The 22,195-nt window shown below is 37.5% G+C and overlaps 1 protein-coding gene across 4 annotated transcripts in view; it reads right to left on the reverse strand.

Moving 5' to 3' along the window:
• The window catches only part of LOC127633782 (protein TANC2-like), a 203,351-nt gene that overhangs the window by 124,321 nt on the left and 56,835 nt on the right, over window positions 1-22,195 (reverse strand). For all 4 annotated transcript variants that reach the window (XM_052113089.1, XM_052113091.1, XM_052113090.1 and 1 more), the window contains exon 2: window positions 18,692-18,794. In XM_052113089.1, the coding sequence (XP_051969049.1) occupies window positions 18,692-18,761 (70 nt within the window). In that variant the 5' untranslated portion in view covers window positions 18,762-18,794. The remainder of the gene's footprint in view (window positions 1-18,691; window positions 18,795-22,195) is intronic.

Consider the following 22,195-nt stretch of genomic DNA (forward strand, 5'->3'; position numbering starts at 1 on the left):
TTACATTAGCCAACATTTAAATTAGAAGACAAACTTGTGTGCTTTCCAATTCACAGTGAGTTGTCCTTCAGTTTAATGTTGTCTGCCGTCATAGCTTTGGGAGACCACAAGGTTGTGATATTATAACATTCACAGCACTTAATATTGTTGGACAAGACTTCCTTCCAGTTATGGTGTGGATGTGAGAAGTTGCGACTCCAAACCCGCAGAAATAATCTCAGATTAGTCGGCCTTCCAGAGAAGGAAGAAGGAATGGATACATGCTCTTTTCAGGAAAATTGATTACCAGATGTTTTGGAAATGGAATCATCCCAGACAGCACGTCGGATTACTACTCCCCAGACAGGTAACAGAAGGGAAGATGGTAAAATGCATCCGACAACACTTGTTATGAATTTCCTCAATTTTAAGCAGAAGGAACAGGTGCTTAAGGCTGCTAGGTCCATGGGAACAATTGAGTACAAAGATCACAATCTTTGATTTAATTCTGATTTACCTGCCAAAGTCCCGGAAAACATAGAAGTTATGATGCGGTGTGCCAAAATCTACATGAAAAGGGAATCAACCAGCATAGCATCATCTTCCCTGCTCATGTGCTTCTTACTCATGATGATCGTACCATGACACTCGACAGTCCGGAGGATGTGGAACACTTCGTTCAACACAGTAGTGGTTCTAGCTTGTTTGCGCCCTGCGCAAAACCCGCTTCAACACGCCCCCAAAGTTGTTGACCGTGGGTGGGGGTGGGGGGGGGGGGTGCCCCGCCCCGCAAGAGTTGAAAATGTTAGATCTCAAAATAAAAAAATTGGAAGACATTATCTTTCAAAAGGATGGAGTTTGCGCAGATACACATAAACAACTTTTGCTTCTTAGCTCTTGGTATAATAGAGTGTCAGCCAATAGAATGGCTACCAAATTACTGAGGTTAAAAACTTTTTTTTTTACAATCAGGGAGAGAAAGCAGCAAAAGTGCTTGAGTGGCAGATTAAAACAGTCCCAAAGGTAATGTCATATTAGATCCACTGAAAATCAACAATTTATTCAGGAGTTATTATGAAGAACTATACAGCTTGGAATGTTCATGAGGCACATATATGCAGAAAAAATTATTGGATAAATTAGGCTTGCTGTGTGCAAAAATGAATTAGAAAAAGATCTATTGGAATCTATTGATTTAATGAAGACGGGAAAAGTGTCTGAACCAGATGGTTTCCCCATAGATATATATATATAAACAATTTAAAAAGATACATTTATTAAACCTCTTTACAAATGATGATAGAAGCCTTTGAGAATGGTATTCTTCCTACTTCTATGAGATAATCTTTAATTACACTTCTTCCAATCAGGGAACAACTAACAACAAGTGTGAAAACATACACCCTATAAGTCTTTTAAATTCTGACACAAATATTTTGAGTAAAATTTGAGCAAGGAGACATCTATCATTTTGAACTTTGTGAGTGGTTTCGGTTGCTGTATAAGAACCCCATTGCTGAAGTTCTGACCAATAGCATGATGTCAAAACAATTTTGTGTAGCTAGAGGTTGCAGGCAAGGTTCTCCTCTCTCCCCTCTTCTCTTTAAATTGGCCATTGAACCATATGCAATCACAGTTAGAGGTCACAAGGATATTCAATGTATAACCAATGGTAGTATGGAACCTAGAATAGCCCTGTTTGCAGAAAATATCTGGATGCATCTATTCTTGCTCTTCAATTTATTTAGTTATTCTAGAAAATTTCAGGACATCGGATTAACAGTTCGAAGTCTTCTATTATGGTGCTGAATGAGGAAGAAAGAGAGAATCCCAGTAATTATGTTAGTATTTTTAATACAACTAAATATTTTACATATTTGGGCATTCAGATAACCCCACAGATGGAAGCTATTGTTCCAAAAAATTATGATCCTGTTCTTGAAAATACCTCAAATTAATTTGAACGGTGGACTTATTTACCCATCTCTGTATTAGGGTGGATAATCATTTTAAAAATGAATACATTGCCTAAATTATTAAATATATTCAAAATATCCCCTTGCCACCTACTAGTGGCTTATTTCGTAGACTCCAAAAACTGTTCACTAAATTCATTTGAAATAATAGATGATCTAGAATCTGATTATCTCATTTATCTACTGTTTGACAGGGGTGGACTCCAGTGCCCTAACCTTCAATTGTATTATTTGGCTCCCCAACTAAGGTCTATTATATTTTATTTTTCATATCAAAACCCACCTTCATGGTTAGATATGGAAATGAGTTAAGTTAAATCAGACCAAACTTTACAATTATATCTTTATGCTTTGCATTATAAAAAACTTTAGCTAATCCTATTGTTTTGATCATGATCAATGTGTGGCATGAAACACAGAGTTATTTGGGCATTTCCAGTACAATCTCTCGATCTTGTTATAGCCCTATGGGGAAATAATAAATTCATACCAGGCCGAGTGGATGCAGGGTTTAAATTATGGGCAGAGAAGGGTATTAAAAAAATAGAAGTCTAAAAATGTCGGGCAAATTTATGTCTTTTAAAGAATTAGTTAATACATTTGATATACCCAGAACTATAATATTTTTTTTAGGTATTTACAAGATGTTTTGTATTTTCATCTCAGAATCGCACTCTATATGCCATCTTTGTCGATTTTGAAAAATAAATCTCTAAAGATTGTTATTGTAGGGGTCTGATATCACTACTATAAAACTTGGCAGCAGGTTCCAAGGATTCTGCTGATCCTCGGTTAGAGGCATGGAGGAAATATAGTAATGAGGGAATATCTAAAGAAGATTGGAGTGAGTCATTTAGAGAAGCTCAGATCCAAACTGTTAATACACAACTGAAACTGTTACAATACAATTGGCTGATGTGAGTTTATGTAACTTCAACTTTATTACATAAATTTGACGCAAACATTACAGATACACTGTTGGCCAAAAGCTTGGAAGTGGTGTTTCAGAAGTGGCATTCAACTGATCACAATGTATAGTCAGGACATTACTGATGTAAAAAACTGCACCATCACTATTTGAAAAAAGCCATTTTTGATCAAACCTTGACATGCCCCATTTTCAGCAGCCATCACTCCAACAACTTATACTCGAGGAATCATGCTAAATTGCTAATTTGGTTCTAGAAAATCACTTGCCATTATATCAAAGACAGCTGAAAGCTATTTGGTTTGATAAATGATGCTTAACATTGTCTTAGTGTTTGTTTTTGAGTTGTCACATTATGCAATAGACTGGCATGTCTATCAGAGTCTCTAGTTTGAGAAATAGACGTCTCACATGTCCTCAGCTGACAGCTTCATTGAATTCTACCCGCTCAACACCAGTTTCATGTACAACGGTAAATAGAAGACTCAGGGGTGCAGGACTTATGGGAAGAATTGCAAATAAAAAGCCACTTTTGAAACAGAAAAACAAAAAGAAAAGTTTAGAGTGTGCAAAGAAACAGACATTGGACAACAGATCATTGGAAAAGAGTGTTATGGATCTTAACCCCATTGAGCTTTTCTGGGATCAGCTAGACTGTAAGGTGCGTGAAAAGTGCCCGACAAGACAGCCACATCTATGGCAAGTGCTACAGGAAGTACCACCAGTGTACTTATTCTAAATGTAATACATGTAAGGGTACTTTTTTGGTTTTTTTACCATTATCAGATTGAAATTCTTTTCAATTGTTCCTGAGTGAAAACATTATTTTTATAACCAACAGGTTACTTGTAACAGGTTAATGTGTTACTTTTTTTCTCTACATGAAACCAAAATCTACATAGTTTTTTTATAGTAAGTTTTCAGAATTAAACTACTTCCTGTTTCCCAAAAAAATGTGTCTTCTCTCTTATAAATCATTCGGCCCGCAAAAGCTGACTTTTTGTCATGAGAACTTTGTGTGTGTGCATGCATACAGGAGAGAGATTTTGCCTATTTAATTGACTTTAGGTGGCCAAATTAATATTTAAAATATTTAGGGGGATATATTTAAAATGAATATTACATTTATTGAAAAGACATTATTTTATATAGGCTACTATATACTTTTCTTTTTATGATTTCAATGCTGAAAGATCCCCAATGTGGGAAAATATTTAATTGCAAATTTTTGCTTAATGTTTTTCAAAACAGGTGACATGTTTCTCTTGAAAGAGCTGGAAACACACTGATATATCACCCGCCCTTAGTATAGAGTAATATCATTTTAAAAAGAACGTTATTAACCATTCATTAATTTCATTCTTACGGTTACTATTTGGAAAGGAGGCTGCGGAACACCGGAATGGAATGAAAAAATTTAGTTTCTGCTCAGAATGAACCGTAATGAAAACATAAGTATCTTGTTATTTAGCATTCCCTTCATGTTATGAACTTAATTGTTCATATTTTGCACAACTGCAACTGACTCAAGAGACTTTGGTTTTGTATTTTTGATGGTTTGTGAGGTTTAAAAATGTTGTGTGCAAATGAGGATGACAGAACTGACGTGGACTGGTGACATTTGACAGTTAAGATGTGTATCACACAGTTTGACATAAGTGACAGTCTGCCTTACTCGGCCCTTATCACACAAGCCACAATTGTAAAGGACAGGAAATATTGTAGCTTATCTCTGAATGTGATTTGAGTGATTAGATCACAAAACATTTTGGACCCTGTTTACACCTAAATTTAACCACTGTTCAATTGGAATCAGATTGCCCGAAACATATTTTAATATCAGATGTAAACAGAGCAAGAGAGAGAGTTAATGTTGCTGAAAAATAAATATACTCAGAAACAAAATAGTGTAACAGAATGTTAGCTAAAGAGACAAAGAGTCTCAAACATCATCATTCCAACCAATATTTCATCAGCATTTCTCAACAGAGAAAACAAACCTTCTACCTGCTGTGTAGGAGGAGCAGACACAGAAAGGTGACAAAGATTGTGGCAAAAGGGGAGATGAAGGTCGGGGTTGAAGATGAAGGTAGGTGGAAAGTTAAAAGTAAGCATGAAGCACCTATAAGAAATGCAAATGAAATGCAGAGAGAAACAGACTGTCATACAGGAGACGATATCACTGAGATTTAATCAACAGCCAAAGAGAAGACTGATAAACTGTGCAGATGCTCATTAACCTTTATGATCTCTTTCTTTTGCTCTCTCTTTCTCCTTCTCACTACTTTTGTTGTCAATTCCTCAGCAAGAGATGTGAGTGGGTGGGAATAATGTGGAGGTATAAAAAAAATAAAACAACACTAAGGAAGTTGTTAAAGAGAAAGCTTTGATTCAACATATTGGACCATGCACAAGTCGTAAGCTATACAGCAGTTATAGTTCCATGAAAATAATGAACAGTGTTGAGTATAATCTGATAACAATGTTAATGTACATAATTATGCAAAATGTAATACAGTCAAAAAGTACAGTAGTATGACAAATTACATTTTAAATTATTGTAATCAGATTACTTACTTTCAATTAAGGATATTACTTTTATGTACATTACTTGGAGGCCTTGAAGGGCTTATGGCAATAGACGAGGAGGAACATTTTTAACATTAAAACATTATTATTTTTAACTGGTTAAGCAGAAAAACAAAAGCTTTTCTGTGAAAAGGGTTTTACAAAGTAACTTAAAAGTAATTAAAATAATTAGTTATGTGATGACTTCTGTAAATTAATTTCATTAAAATTTTAGAGAATTAATAAGTAATTTGAGTAACTTTCCCAACACTTATTTTCAACAAAAATGAGGCCAGAAACCAATGGTACACAACTAAAATGCAAACACGAATGCATGGCCAACATACATTATTGCCAGTATTTTAAATGTTTAAAAAAATTTCTTTTTCTCCATTCCAAAGTACCAATCTTTTTATTTTTTTTTATTTTATTTAATTATATTTATTCATTAATTATTGTATTTATATATATATATATATATATATATATATATATATATATATATATATATATATAAGAATAGCTCCTTTGCTTGCCATTTCCTTTACTGTTTTTATGATGCACAGTGTATTGCCAGACTCAATGTTGGCTGTTCTATTAGTTCCAGTAATTAAGGACAAAGCTGGGAATGTAGGTAGTTTAGATAACTACAGGCCTATAGCTTTAGCGAGCATATTATCAAAGGTGCTAGAAAGAATTCTGTTGGACAGATTAAATGAATTTATTAACACCACAGATAACCAGTTTGGGTTTAAAGCTAAACATGGCACTGACTTGTGTATATATGCTCTGAAGGAAATTGTGAACAAATATAGAGATAAAAACTCATCAGTTCTTATGTGTTTTATTGATGCTTCTAAAGCATTTGATCGTATAAATCATGGTAAATTGTTTAACAAATTAAGGCAAAGAGGGGTGCCCAAGTATATTGTGAGAATTTTGGCTTACTGGTATGCCCACCAGACTATGCAAGTGAAATGGGGCAATAGTGTCTCAGCTTTATTTGGGGTTGGCAATGGAGTCAGACAAGGGGGTATTTTGTCACCTACTCTCTTTAATCTCTATATGGATGATCTGTCTAGGCAGTTGAGGGCCTGTAATACTGGGTGCATGATTGGTAATTCAATAGTGAACCATAAGATGTATGCAGATGACCTTGTGATTTTTAGTCCAAGTAGTGCTGGATTACAGCAGCTACTTAAAATTTGTTCGGCATATGGTGTGGAACATGATATCAAATATAACGCCAATAAGAGTGTCGTCATGATCTGTAGAACTAAAGAGGATAAATGTTTGAACTACCCTGATTTTAAATTGGCTAACAATCAGCTTAGTGTCTGTGATAAGGTGAAATACCTTGGTCATTTTATCACTGATAGAATGACAGATGATGAAGATATCTACAGGCAATGTCGTATGATGTATGCACAAGCCAATATTCTCTTACGTAAATTTAGGGCATGTACGGTTGGTGTAAAGATATTTCTTTTTAAAGCGTATTGCACACCGTTCTATACTGCTCACTTGTGGTCAAATTATAGAAAGACAAGTCTTTTAAAATTGAAGGTAGCATATAACGACGCAATGAGAATGTTACTCACAAGACCAAGATGGTGTAGTGCAAGTGAGATGTTTGTGGCTGCAAGAGTGAGGACCTTTCTTGCTGTTTTAAGAAACTTAATGTTTAAATTCATGTGCCGGCTTAATGGGTCACAAAATGAAATAATAATGGGCTTAACTAACATACGGCTAAGTACTACATGCTACCAATCTCGTATGTGGAAGCACTGGAATAACTGTCTGTTGGTAGAACAATGACTCTCTATTATTATTTTGTTTTGTTTTGTTTGTTTTTAAGTGTAGGTATGTATGCATGTGTGTTATGGTATATTCATGTATTGTTGTGGGTAAGATTTGGACCTTGAGTCTGTAATAAAGTTTTTGATTTGATATACTGTATATATATATACACACTCACCTAAAGGATTATTAGGAACACCATACTAATACTGTGTTTGACCCCCTTTCACCTTCAGAACTGCCTTAATTCTACGTGGCATTGATTCAACAAGGTGCTGAAAGCAGTCTTTAGAAATGTTGGCCCATATTGATAGGATAGCATCTTGCAGTTGATGGAGATTTGTGGGATGCACATCCTGGGCACGAAGCTCCCGTTCCACCACATCCCAAAGATGCTCTATTGGGTTGAGATCTGGTGACTGTGGGGGCCAATTTTAGTACAGTGAACTCATTGTCATGTTCAAGAAACCAATTTGAAATGATTCAAGCTTTGTGACATGGTGCATTATCCTGCTGGAAGTAGCCATCAGAGGATGGGTACATGGTGGCCATAAAGGGATGGACATGGTCAGAAACAATGCTCAGGTAGGCCGTGGCATTTAAACGATGCCCAATTGGCACTAAGGGGCCTAAAGTGTGCCAAGAAAACATCCCCACACCATTACACCACCACCACCAGCCTGCACAGTGGTAACAAGGCATGATGGATCCATGTTCTCATTTTGTTTACGCCAAATTCTGACTCTACCATCTGAATGTCTCAACAGAAATCGAGACTCATCAGACCAGGCAACATTTTTCCAGTCTTCAACTGTCCAATTTTGGTGAGCTCTTGCAAATTGTAGCCTCTTTTTCCTATTTGTAGTGAAGATGAGTGGTACCCGGTGGGGTCTTCTGCTGTTGTAGCCCAACCGCCTCAAGGTTGTGCCATGTTGTGGCTTCACAAATGCTTTGCTGCATACCTCGGTTGTAACGAGTGGTTATTTCAGGCAAAGTTGCTCTTCTATCAGCTTGAATCAGTCGGCCCATTCTCCTCTGACCTCTAGCATCAACAAGGCATTTTCGCCCACAGGACTGCCGCATACTGGATGTTTTTCCCTTTTCACACCATTCTTTGTAAACCCTAGAAATGGTTGTGCGTGAAAATCCCAGTAACTGAGCAGATTGTGAAATACTCAGACCGGCCCGTCTGGCACCAACAACCATGCCAGCTCAAAATTGCTTAAATCACCTTTCTTTCCCATTCTGACATTCAGTTTGGAGTTCAAGAGATTTTCTTGACCAGGACCACACCCCTAAATGCATTGAAGCAACTGCCATGTGATTGGTTGATTAGATAATTGCATTAATGAGAAATTGAACAGGTGTTCCTAATAATCCTTTAGGTGAGTGTGAATATATATATATATATATATATATATATATATATATATATATATATATATATAGTATTTTTCCATCAATAATCTTAATTGTAATCTTTATAGAAAAAAGAAACAATTTATTTGATAGAATTTTGTTATTAAATTAAAATACGTCAATTTTGAAAATAGGGTACAATTTATATTTTTATAGAGTATTATAGTACATGTTTTGACAGTGCCCTATATTTTTAGGGCTTTAAAAAGCATAACAGAGCTGCCTTTGCTATTACAGCATTAGAGCACTTCCCTTATATATTCATATAATTTTTTACCTATAATATTGATGTTAAAATTATATTTTATTTTGAAACTACCGAAAAACAGATGCCTTTAAAACAAATCGAAGAATGTTGAAGATGGGTCAAGACAGAAAGAAAACTTTCAACACTCTAGTGAACAATCTGTTGTCTGAATGTATGTGCATGCATACATAAACACACATGAACAAACAGTAGATAACAGACACAGAAGCAACCCTTTTTTTTCAATGTATTAAAGGTCCCTCCTTTCTTGCCATCTTTTTTGAATGTGGCTGAATCACTCCTTTGATACAATGCTGGAGTCATTGATGCTTCTAACTACCTCTATCTTTCAAGTTAAATACTAAGAGGAAATTCAATATATAAAAGTGTCAACATCAACACGTTTAAAGCATGAAATCATGGCCATGTGAGTAGTCTCTCTGATGTCATGCAACTACCACCTAAAATGATCTGTGAAAGCTGGTGCCAGACAGCAATGTCCTTGATCTACAGAACATCACACACAGACCCTCTAAAATTGAAAATAAAACACACTTCACAACACATTTAACTTCCTTAAATGGGAAATTATTGGATTGCAAAATTGGGCACTCTATACCAGAATGGAGATAGGTGGTTGGAGGGGAGGGGTTGATAATGTTTTGATTTGATTGAAAAAGGTTCACTGAAATTCACTGAAAAACTGAATTTAATTTTTTTAATTTTTTGACAAATTATTCCTTTAATAAAGATGATACAAATGGAAACAGGCAATGAGAGACAGACATAGAAAGAAAGCGCTAAAGAGAATTTAGAGAGTGTTAAAGAGCAGATAAAGTGAAATTTGTAGAAAAGTAGGTCAGATTGGAAGTGGCATTTGAATGGCTGAACGTCATCATTATATGGGTCAAGAGCACTAAACCAGATGAAAGAGACCCTAAAGTACCCACACTTATATATATATATATATATATATACACACACACACACACACACACACACACACACACACACACACACACGAGAGAGAGAGGGAGAGAGAGAGAGAGAGAAAGAGATAAATAATTCTATAATTGTGCTGTGCTACATTACATTGATACCATATAAATGCACCCATATGAACACAGTAACAGCTCCATTGTGTTTTTTTCTGTCACTGACTCAAGATGATGAGGTCATGGGGGCAGGGATAATGTCGCTTTTAGACTCCAACCTACAGTAGTCTCGTAGAATCACGTTACTATACTTGCATTTTTGTAAAATGTTTTTTACATTGCCCCTTGTATGTACTGTAAACATTTTCTGGTGGAATGAACACTAGAAGTGCTACAACAACAATTCATTTTATTCCATTTCACACAAATCACAACTAAAATGGTAGATTATCAGTTCATAAACATGCACTTTTCACCCTGTTCCTCAAAAATATCTTATGACATTGAAACGTTTTACTCTAGCACATGACTTGTAAGGCAATACATTTTAGCATTTGTATTACATAACCAACTACTTCACATTTTCAAGTTTGTTCAAGTGTGATGTAATGTGCGGTAGCTCAACTGATAGAGCATTGCACTAGCGATGTCAAGGACCGAGGTATGAGTCCCCCAGAGCATGCAAGTCGCCACATGAGGCAAAAATGACACTGAAGAACCACAAAATGTGTCAGAGCCGGGACTTGAACTCGGGTCTCTGACATGTGAGTCGGACTCTCAACCCTTGATCCACTCAGGCAAAAAAATCCACAGCTGGAGCAAAAAAACAGTAAAAAGTAATTCTCCAAAAAAATAAACTAGTCAAAAAGGGTATTCCACAAAATATACAAAAATACCAAGGCAACACAAAGCAAAATACTGACAGGATGATCAGGTTTAAGCATGTGGAAGTCCTGAATTAATTTGGGGTCCAAGATGTCTCTGGCAGGAACCCAGAAGCGCTACCACAAGGGTTGACGAATGTACATTCAGTACTGCTGAATGTACTCTAGGTTTTTGTGGTCAGTGAGTACTTCAAATGGGTGTTTGGCCCCCTCAAGTCAATGTCTCCATTCTTCGAGTGCCAATTTAACAGCCTGTAACTCACGGTCTCCCACATGGTAATTCCTCTCTGTTGGTGTAAGGTGGTGTGAAAGGAACGCACATGGATGAAGACTGTTATCCTCCCCTCTCTGGGAAAGTACTGCTCGAACGCCCGAATATGAAGCATCGACTTCCACAATGAAGAGTTTGGCTGGGTCTGGGAGAGTAAGAATGGGTGCAGAAGTTCCTTGAAGGCAGAGTCTGCTTCTGGATTCCAGCGAAACCCAACATTATTCCCTTTAGTGAGAGCAGATAGGGGAGCTGCCACATAGCTGAAGTTTAAAATGAATTTGCGGTAGAAGTTGGCAAGACCAAGAAATCGCTGCACCTCCTTCACAGACGAGGGAATGGGCCAGTCCATGACTAATTTAACCTTCTGGGGATCCATTTGAATAAGGCCAGGCTTAATGATGAATCCCAGGAACTGTACTTGGGTCACACCTCACGGGTTCGACATAGGTGATGTAAAAATTAGAATATCATCCAGGTAGATAAATACAAACCAATTGAGTATGTATCTAAGGACATCATTTATCAGAGCGGAGTGTTGGTGAGGCCGAAGGGCATAACTAGGTACTCGTAGTGCCCGGTGGGATTGTTAAAGGTGGTCTCCAACTCATCCCCTTGTCTAATGCGCACAAGATGGTAAGTGTTGTGCAAGTCGAGTTTGGTGAAAATGGAAGCTCCCTGCAGTAACTCAAAATGAGTGGCAAAGGGTAAAGATTCCGGATAGTGATCTTGTTGAGGCCTCGGTAATCTATGCAGGGTCGAAGGCCCCCATCCATTTTACCTACAAAGAAAAAAACATCACCAGCAGGAGAAGTGTACTGACGAATGATCCCTGCCCGAGGGGATCCTCAATGTAACCGTCCATGGCTGCACGCTCGGGAGAAGACAAGGAGAAGATGCGGCCTCTGGGAGGACAAGTACCTGGAAGCAGGTCAATTGCGCAATCATAAGGGTGATGTGGTGGTAACGAAGTGGCCTTATTTTTACAGAAGACTGCCCTTCAGAGGGGTAGCGAGTGAGTCAAGGGGGATCTGGAGACTCCTAGCAAGAGAGAAGTCAATAAAGTTCCCGGCTGCACCTGAATCAACCAAGGCCTTGAGTTGATGCTTGTGATTTCCCCAAGTGAGTGTGATTGGGAGAAACAATCCGGAGTTAGAAGGTGGGTCAATGCGAGTAAATCCTGTTACAGTCCATTAAATGAAGAATAACTTGAGCAGAAAGGAGACTGGGCCTTCCAAACAGCTGTTGCCCAGAAGAGGGACTTACCAGAAAGGAGAGTGTTGACATATGCAATCTTGGCCCTGTCTGAAGGGAAGGATGATGAAGGTGAGGGAACACTGAGTGAGGAACCCACAACAAGCACTGGGGTCTCCTGAAAAGCGTTGCAAAGAAGCATCTCCTGTTGGACTAGTGCTGCTTCATGATGTTGGACTGAGGACTCATGCTGAGCTATGGTAGTGAAAAGCTCTTGTGTGCTGGGAATCTCTGAGTTCATGTTTGACTTTAACCCGGGTCTCCGGCATGAGAGTCAGACTCACAACAAAAAAATCTATAGCTGGAGCAAAAAAAAAACAGCAAAAAGTAATTCTCCAAAAAACAAAACCAGTCAAAAAGGGCATTCCACAAAATATACAAAAATACCAAAGATCTTTAAACAAAAAGCTCCAGAGGGGAAAGTCCACAAAAAATTAAACAGAGAAAGGTATACTCCAAGGGCAGGGATAATCAAAAAGTCACAGAGTTTAGAAAACACTTACTCAGGCAACTGGCTTCACAACAACTAAACAACAAGCAAAGAAACTTGGGGACAGAGTCACTTAAATACACAAAGCTAATTGAAACACATGTGAACCTAATAACACTAATTACAAGTGGAAAGCTGGGCATGAGAGCACCATTAGGACCTCTAGAGGCCAAAACACAACACAAAGCAAAATACTGACATAAATGAAGTGGTTGCTTCTGCAATTGCGCATTTCATCTCACATATGCTTTTTATGACACTTTCGGCAAGGTTTAGGTTTAAGGTTATAGAGGGTGTTTTTGTTGATTTAAAACTCCACACAGTGGACATTTCATCTCAAAACTTTTCAGTCATTTCAGGCTGGTAGACACACTGCTTATTCCTCTGTCCCAAGACAAAGCGTAGTTTGGCTGTTGAGCTTCTACTTCACTGCAAATAAAATATTTTTCTTTCTCAGTATTTGTGTGTTGTATTCCAGTGAAAATATCTACAGATCCTTAAAAAAGATACATTTACAAAAAAAAAATAATAATAATATGTTAAGTCTTGTTTTCAAAGAAATCTAATGAATTTAGTGATGGTTATGTTTAAAACAAACAAACAAAAAAAAAAAAAAAAAAGATTTGCCAATTAGGTAAGAAAAATTAACTAAATATTGCATTTTTCTTACCCCATTGGCAAATAGTTATAACAAGATCTCAGCACTGTTGGTCCATACAATGCAAGTCAGTGGTCACCAGAACTTTGAATTTCCAAAAATCACCAGCAGCGTAAAAGAAATCAAAGGCAGCATAAAAGTAACCATAAGACACCAGTGGTTAAATCCATTGAAGTGATATAATAGGTGTGGGTGAGAAACAGATCCATTTTTGAGTCCTTATTTACAATAAACTCTACTCCCTGCCCAGTAGATGGTGATATGCATGCAAAAAACTAAAGAAGAATGTGGAAGTGAGAGCGTAATAAAAAAAAAAGCTTAAATATTTATCTGTTTCTCACCCACACCAATCATATCTCTTCTGAAGACATGGATTAAACCACTGGAGTTGTGTGGATTAGTTTCATGCTGACTTTGTTACTTTTGGAGATTCAAAGTTTTGGTCACCATTCACTTCATTTTATGGACCTACAGAGCTGAAAAAACCTTCTGAAAATCTTCATTTGTGTTCTGCAGAAGAAAGAAAGTCCTACATATCTGGGATGGCATGAGAGTGAGTAAATTATGAGAGTTTTCATTTTTGGGTGAACTATTCCTTTAAAGATTGTTTATATATTTTCACCGAAAACAACACAAAAATACTGAGTTACTCTTGTTAGGTAAACCTTACTCCTCTGGAGCAATGATAATCTGCTACAGTACTGTATGCCAAGACCACAACATATTGAAAAACACTTACACACACTTGCACACAGCTTAGGTAGTAGATGACCACAAAACTCATGTAACCAAAAGGAAGGGTAAAAAGATTCTAGAATAATGCTCAATAATGCCTTTACCATGAGCAAAGTTGCACAGCAGGGGAGGTTTGAATCCTTCCAACTGCGGCAGCAAGCCCAATCTGCCCACTGACCTCATTAGTTTCATCCTGCAACATGTATGGTCTGTTGGCACTGACATATAAAGGCTTGGATTTAACATAAAAAAATTCCACATGCGTTGACTATTACTTCAGCCTAAAGAGAAAAGCCTTCAAATATATGTTAAAGGAATAATTCACCCAAAAATAAAAATGAACTAACTATTAATAATATAAAAATGTAATTACTCACCCTCAGGCCATCCAAGATGTATCTGAGTTTCTCTCTACATCAAAACAGAATGTAAGATTTTTAATGTTTTTAATATTTAATATTTCATTTCAGGCCTCCTCCTTTATATAATGCAAGTGAATGGAGTGATGGTGGCGCAGTGGGCTAATGCACACAACTGTTAATTAGAAGGTTGTTGGTTCGATCCCCACAGCCACCACCATTGTGTCCTTGAGCAAGGCACATAACTCAGGGTTGCTCAGGGGGGATTGTACCTGTAATAAGTCGCTTTGGATAAAAGCGTCTGCCAAATGCATAAAAGTAAAAGTATGTACTCCATTTTTTGACGGTCCAAAAATCATATTTAGGGTGTCTCAAAATAATCCACACGACTCCAGTCGACAAATAAAGTTCTTCTGAACCAAAACGACTGATTATTTTTAGAAACAAATCAATACTTTTATACTTTTAAACTACAAATGTTTGCTCCCGTACATCTCTGTGACATGCACTTATGAGAGGCATGAAATAAGCTTTTTGGTAAGGTCACACGTCACGTGGAGGGGGAGGCAGGAAGTGCGTCTGTGGCAGGGCAGAGGGAGAAGGGCCGGGTCCCTTATCAGGCTAATCAAGCCTCCGAGAGGGATAAAGGCCAACTGCGGAGGATGGTGCGGGAGAAAGAGATCGTTTACGGCATGTCCGTCATGTGTGTGTTTGCGTCTTTTTATTTTTATTTTGACAATATAAACAATATTTTAATGATAAACTTAAACAAAAGGGAGGTGCAGAGCCCGAGGGAGGCGTGACAATGACAAAGTTTTCACACATACACACGGAGTTTGCTGGAAAAATAACACGGGCACAGCCGATGAATTCAGACATCGACCCTTTGTTTCTTTCGATGGTCTGAAATCCTCAAGGGTAAAATTTTCAATGCACACCCTCAAATATTTGAGAGAATGTTGGGGTGTACTGATATCCAGGTTCAGCGCGATAAGCCAGAGCTTCAATCGCTCATGATCATGTATAGGCAATCGCTGAAAAGTTCATATTTTCCTGACGTGCATTTTCTTTGGGGTTTCTGAAGGTTGAAGCATCCAGGATACACACACCAAACAACCATTTTGAACAATACAATTATACAAATCAAAACAATGATGCCCTTCCTGCCTCCTCTTCCACTTGATGCGTGACCTTACCAACAAGCTTACGCCATCCCTCTCACAGAGATGTATGGATCTAAGTATTGTTTTGTTTCTAAAAATAATCAATCATTTGGGTTCAGAAGAACTTTATTTGTCGACTGGAGTCGTGTGGATTATTTTGATGCACCCTAAATATGAATTTTGGACTGTCAAAAAATGGAGTACATTCACTTGCATTGTTTAAAAGAGGCCTGAAATGAAATCCTAAAGATCTTAAATTCTGCTTTGATGAATAAAGAAACTCAGATACATCTTGGATGGCCTGAGGGTAATAGGCACATTTTCATTTTTGGGTGGACTATTCCTTTAACATCAATGTAAAACTCAAAATGGGTGTTTGATCTCTGTGACACACTAGATAATGAAGTCATCTCCAGCTGAAGTACACATTTATTCGAGAAGCTTTGTGCTGACTCTACTGTGATTTGGGCTAATTGCACAGGGAGCTTTGAGACACAGTTCATATGACTGGTAGAATAAGGGTCTACAGGAACATCAGAACAGCATTTTATGAAACCTTGTTTTTTCCCCACTCTTCCCTTGATTTGTGCTTCATGACCAGGAATTCCTAATTCAGATTTGTCAGTTATATCAGGAAACCCATATATTGTATTGGCAGTATGTCCAACACTATTCCAAAGAGAAATAAGATCTATCAGTGAGGCATGATGCATTACAAAGGCTTTAGGCTGTTTCTTGTTCTTATATGCTTCTGGAGTGCAAGCCTAGATGGACTGCATTTGATACTGACTTCCGAATAGTTAATAAATAATTTACTCTATGGAAAAGACAGGTTCATAGTTGCTTTAACAACACTGCATGCTTATTCAAATATCCTCTTTTGGTTAGAAAAATGTTGTAAAGCACTTTGTCCAAGGCATGCCCGTTTGAATGCGCACTGTGAATTCGGCAACAGGGGGTAGAACTTTCTGAAATCAGTCTGTGCTTACCAAAATTCAAATCACTGTCCCTCAGTGACAATGCTGGAAGTGTAGTTGAACATATATGCACATGAGCTAGGGTGAAATGTGCACAGAGTGGCACCAAATGTGAGCTGTACAGTATGTTTAGTTGTAAATTATGTAATACAGTTAACAAAATGTATATTTCATTAAATAAATATTACGGGTTCAATGCAACTTAAGCTCAATCCGCAGCATTTGTGGCATAATGTTGATGTGGCATGGGGGGCGTGGTCGTGTGTCGGTCTGCGGGAGAGAGAGAGAGCGGTAAGGCTTGTCACCTGGTTTGTAATTACCGCTCTCTCTCTCTCTCTCTCCCGCAGACCGACACACGACCACGCCCCCCATGCCACAGTTGATTACCACAAAAATGTATTTCGACTCGTCCCTCCTTTTCTTTAAAAACAGTAAAAATCTAAGTTGCAGTGAGGCACTTACAATGGAAAGTGAATGGGGCCAATATTTGGTAGGTTTAGAAGAAGACATGTGAAGCTTATAATTTTATAAAAGCCCTTACATTAATTCTTCTGTTAAAACTCATGTATTAATTGAGATGTAAAATTGTTTAAAATGTTTTTTATACTGAAAACCCTAATAAGTTCATTGCACTCATTTGATTGAGTAAACTCATTCCCTCAATTCCATTGAGTAATGGGGTCTCCCAAATCTTGAGTATTTAAGTTCAATTAACTTGGTTTTAAAGTAGAGTGAACTTAACTATTTATGTTTAGTTAACTACATGCAAGTACTGTAGACTTACAGTAACTCAGATTTGAATTTAAATTGTTTCTACTGTTGTACATTTCCATTGAACTGATTCAATTTGAGATCAAAACAACAGCACAGCTCAAATAAAGATGATAGGTCAGTTATTAAATAATTCTTTACAGTAAAGCATATATGCACTTCAGCTGCACATGCACAAAGAGAACTGAGATAGTGTGCCCAGGGTCCAACTTGACCAAAGAGACACAGATCACCCTAATGGTAACATTACACCAAACATCTCTTTGCAACAAAGCATAAATAATACAACAAAAGAGCTAAAACATCTATGAATTCTTAATAACAATTATTTAAATTCCCCAATCTGTTCCCTCTGACCAAGGAAAAATAATTCAAGCAGCAAGGGATTGTGGGTATCCCCCGTAGTCTCAATTTTGTACTCAATAGTTTGTTATTAACACGTTAAATCTTAAGTCTATGGATTTTTAAGAAAAATAAGTTCAATTAACTTAAATATTTGAGTTATGAGTCCAAAACTTAACATTTCAAGTAATACTTAATTAAGAAAACTTGATTTTTACAGTAATGACAACTTTACGGTGTACAGTCATTTTAGGATTTTAGGTTTTAGATTTTAGGTACATCGACACAGAAAAAGTTAGTAAGTGATTTTATCATAATAAAATCAAGTTAACATGCATATTGTTTACGTCTTGTGGCTATATGTTTGAAACAGATTATTTCAACAAAGAAATTGGCCCTCATTCAATTCCATTGTAAGTGCCTCACTGTTACCCAGAATTTTAGTATTTTTTTGTGGTCATCAATATTATGCTACAAATGCTGTCGATTGAGCATAACTTGAACTGATCCCGGATCATTCCTTTAACTCTACCCCTAACCCTTAATCTAAACATCAGTGTGGTAAAAATGTAGTTTTAGAACAAGAATACAACCTTCGAATCACGCTCACCATTGATTATTTGAATGCAATTACTTTCTGGTTTCCACTGGACCAGAACCCGTGTCTCTGAGGTTGCTACAGAAAAAGGTGTTCATGCATGAACTGAAACAAAAATGTATGATTCTGGCATGCCGCTTGTCAGTAATTCTGCACAATGGGTCTTATTTCACGGAAGATGTACTTTTGGAAGCAACTTTTCTATTTCCCATTTAATCATGTTGGTTTGAAAAAGACTTATGTAAACAAGTCTGCATTGAGCAAATTCATGTTTAGGCCATAACACAGTAGATATACAGTACATATCACTGAGAATTTAAATATGAAAGGTGAGACTGACCGCTGCTGTTGCGATTCTTTTTGTTGGTCTTGCCCCCTGTCAGCAGCATCTTCAAGCTGTTTCTAAACATGGCGGCAACGGGCAGTGGGGTCTAAACAAACACCTGCAGAGGAGATAAGAGAATTCGCTTAGTTATTCAAACCTTCAGATTTATGTATTGCAAAAGTAGAGATTGGTGACGTTGGAGAGGAGCAAATACCTTCCCAGCAAAAGCATCTTTTATTAATTTGGTCAATGGGTGTGAAATGCAATGCTGACAAAGCAAAACGTGTATCAAAAGCCCTGGAAAATGTATGTTCTAAGGCACAATTCAAAGTGCTGTTGACAATTTGCTCTAACCATGTATTGAAAAAAGACCTTGCATAACTTGCACACAAACGTACAACCCGAGGCATGACAATGGCTTTTGGGGTGGATAAGACTTCCCAAAGACCTCTATGTGTAATGCACTACACAGGCTTATTGCTTACTCCCATGTAATCTCATTCAGAAACAGGCAAAGTACAGAGAAAAAAGAAAGAAAACAAAACTCTAGAGCTTGTTTAGACTGGATGAATTGGAAATGTAATGCTTGTGATGTTAAGTACAGCATAGAGACATATATACTTTTATATTACCCAATAAGATAGTCATTAACAATCCGCCACAAGTCGAAAGAGCTTTCTGTTTGGTTATGTGCATATATACAAGGAACATTAGCATACAAACTAACTGACTGCCTCTTCCTGCACTCCCTATTACAGTCTCTATCTCTCTTTCCAAGATGACTAATGAAAACCCCAGACAGTGAGGTAGACGGCCTGTTATGTTGCCTTGTTGAAGGATGTTGCCTGTCTGCTTATGTCATTGTTAAGCTAAAATGGTGACAGAATGTTCCTGATACAATTAAATCGCACAGATGCCACCAATGTGACAGAAGATAATGAAGCTTTTCTCATTAAAAATACATTAATAAATAAGCAAATACTTTGCTCATCAGTTTTGATGATGTCATCACAAGTTTTTAACCAAGTGCATTTGCAAGTGAGGCCAATGGTTTTTTGGCTAGGATTGAGGCCCCATGTATTAGCATTTGTTTAGTCGTGTGCCTGTAGTAAATTAATTTCAATTGTGCGTGTTTCACACAATCTGCATTGCAGACACTTCTGTGGTGACATTAAGTACTTGTGTATTAAGTGATGTGTGAAGACATGAAATCAGAAACCACTTCCCTCAACATTTAGGAAAGCAAACAGAGATCTCTAGCCCCTAAATAAATGTTCTTTCGTAGAAACATCACTCCCTGTTACATTAGTCTTTCATGAAACGAAAAACTTTTAGCTATATGAGCCATATGACAATGAGACTAACATAATGTTGGTGTGGCCCACCTGAAGGACATCACTGGACCCATTCTGGATCCCTTTCAATTTGCTTATCAAGAAATCAGGTCTGTGGATGATGCAGTCAACATGAGATTGCACCATATCCTGCCAAATCTGGACAGGCCAGGGACATATGCAGTGGATCACCAGCTTTCTGAAAGATATGCAGCAGATAGTGAGACTAGGGAAATTCACATCCAGCACCTGTATGATCAGAACTGGAGATGAAGGTGGACTTCAGGAGGAACACCCCAACATTGACCTCGCTCACCATTCTGAACAGCACTGTGGCAGCAGTAGAGTCATTCAGGTTCTTGGGCTCTACCATCTCACAGGACCTGAAGTGGGAGACCCAAATAGACTCCATTGTGAAAAAGCCCCAGCAGAGGTTGTACGTCCTTCACCAGTTGAGGAAGTTCAACCTGACACAGACGCTGCTGATACAGTTCTACTAAGCAGTCACTGTGTCTGTTCTCATCACTTCAGCTACAAAATCAGAAGACTTTAAAGGACAGTTCGGACTGATGAACGGATTATTGGTTGCCCCCTGCCCTCTCTTTAAGACTGTACAGTTCCAGAGTGTGGAAAAGGGACGGAAAAATAAATCCGGACCCCACTCACCCCAGCCCACTATCTTTTTGAACGGTTGCTTTCTGGCCAGCGCTACAGAGCATTGAGCACCAGTCGGGCACAAGAACATTTTTTACCCTCAGGCTATCCACCGCATGAACAGTTCAAACTGCCCCATTGAGCAATAATTATGTGCAATACACAGCATAGTCTATTTATACTTATCCAACATATCCTACCTCCTCTGCCATTACATTCCCTTGAACGATCTGCATATAACAGATTTGTATTTGTACACACACACACACACACATATTATATATGTATTTCCATATATACTGATAGTGGCAAGGGCGTGGTTGAGCGTCCGTCTGTGGAGATGGGAAGTGGTAAGGATTCATCCCTGGGTGATAATTAGGTCTAACAACCGTTTCTTGTTGCAGTAATCAGGGGAAAGCGATAAGAGGAGCCCAGTGTTTAAACCCTACATTTAGTGTTTATTTCAGTAAATAAAGAGTTTGAAGATACCTGAACCACACATCCTCATTACTGTTAAATTTATATTTTCTATTCGCTTTTTATTTTTATTCTATTTACTATTATCTCTGTCTTGTTGTATTGTTTGTGCACTGGAAGCTTCTGTCACCAAGACAAATTCATTTTATGTGTAAGTATACTTGTTGAAAGGCTGCTAGCACTGAGATGGCTATGCAAGTCATAAAAACTCTCACACAGAAGAATATCTCCACAAGACAAAACACAACCTACTGAGCAAGGATCATAAAATTCACTGGTCATCAAATTACGGTGCAGTTAGGTAATGCAAGAAAACTTATCTAAGGTTAAAATAGACAATAAATCTGTACACTAAAAATGCAAATGAGGATTCAATAATTAGGCCTGTTGCAATTATTATTGGTATATGGCCATATATGAACAATCACAATTAGAGTTCATATATTTGAGCATTTATGTAAACATTTAAATTCCAAAAAGGTTTTAAAAAACATTTTACATATATGAAAATTGCCATTTATGTCAAATTGACCTATACAGTATATTGCATATTTCTAGATAAGTGACCTTTTTATATCAGTAAAAACATTTACTTTCAGCATATAAGTGTTCAGCATATATTGCCATTTTCAGATTTGTAGCCTACTATTTTAATAGCACTTCAAATTATAATCACATATTATTACACAACTAATGAGGATTTTAAGTGGATGTTAGGGATTCTCTATATAAATTCGGTTTTGTGTCTCATTTGCAGCACCCAGGGTGAACATTAAATGCTATCTGCGATGTATGTGTGCTGTCTGTGGTGCTGTGAAAGTTTAGAAGGATTTTGATAGTGAACACACAACGTGGAGGAGATGCTAACTAGGGGCGGATGTTGACATTTTTTATGGGATGCAAGGTGGTGGCATGCAGACTATGAGGGGTGGCAACAGCAAAGCATGAAACTGGTATACCACTGCAACCCTAGCATGGACCTCAAATTTTGGGCCAAGCTATTTTTTTACTTTTTTCATCTCTATAAAATCTGTTCTATTCTAATGCTATTCAT

This window comes from Xyrauchen texanus, chromosome 40, assembly GCF_025860055.1.
Source record: "Xyrauchen texanus isolate HMW12.3.18 chromosome 40, RBS_HiC_50CHRs, whole genome shotgun sequence".
Taxonomy (NCBI): Eukaryota; Metazoa; Chordata; class Actinopteri; order Cypriniformes; family Catostomidae; genus Xyrauchen; species Xyrauchen texanus.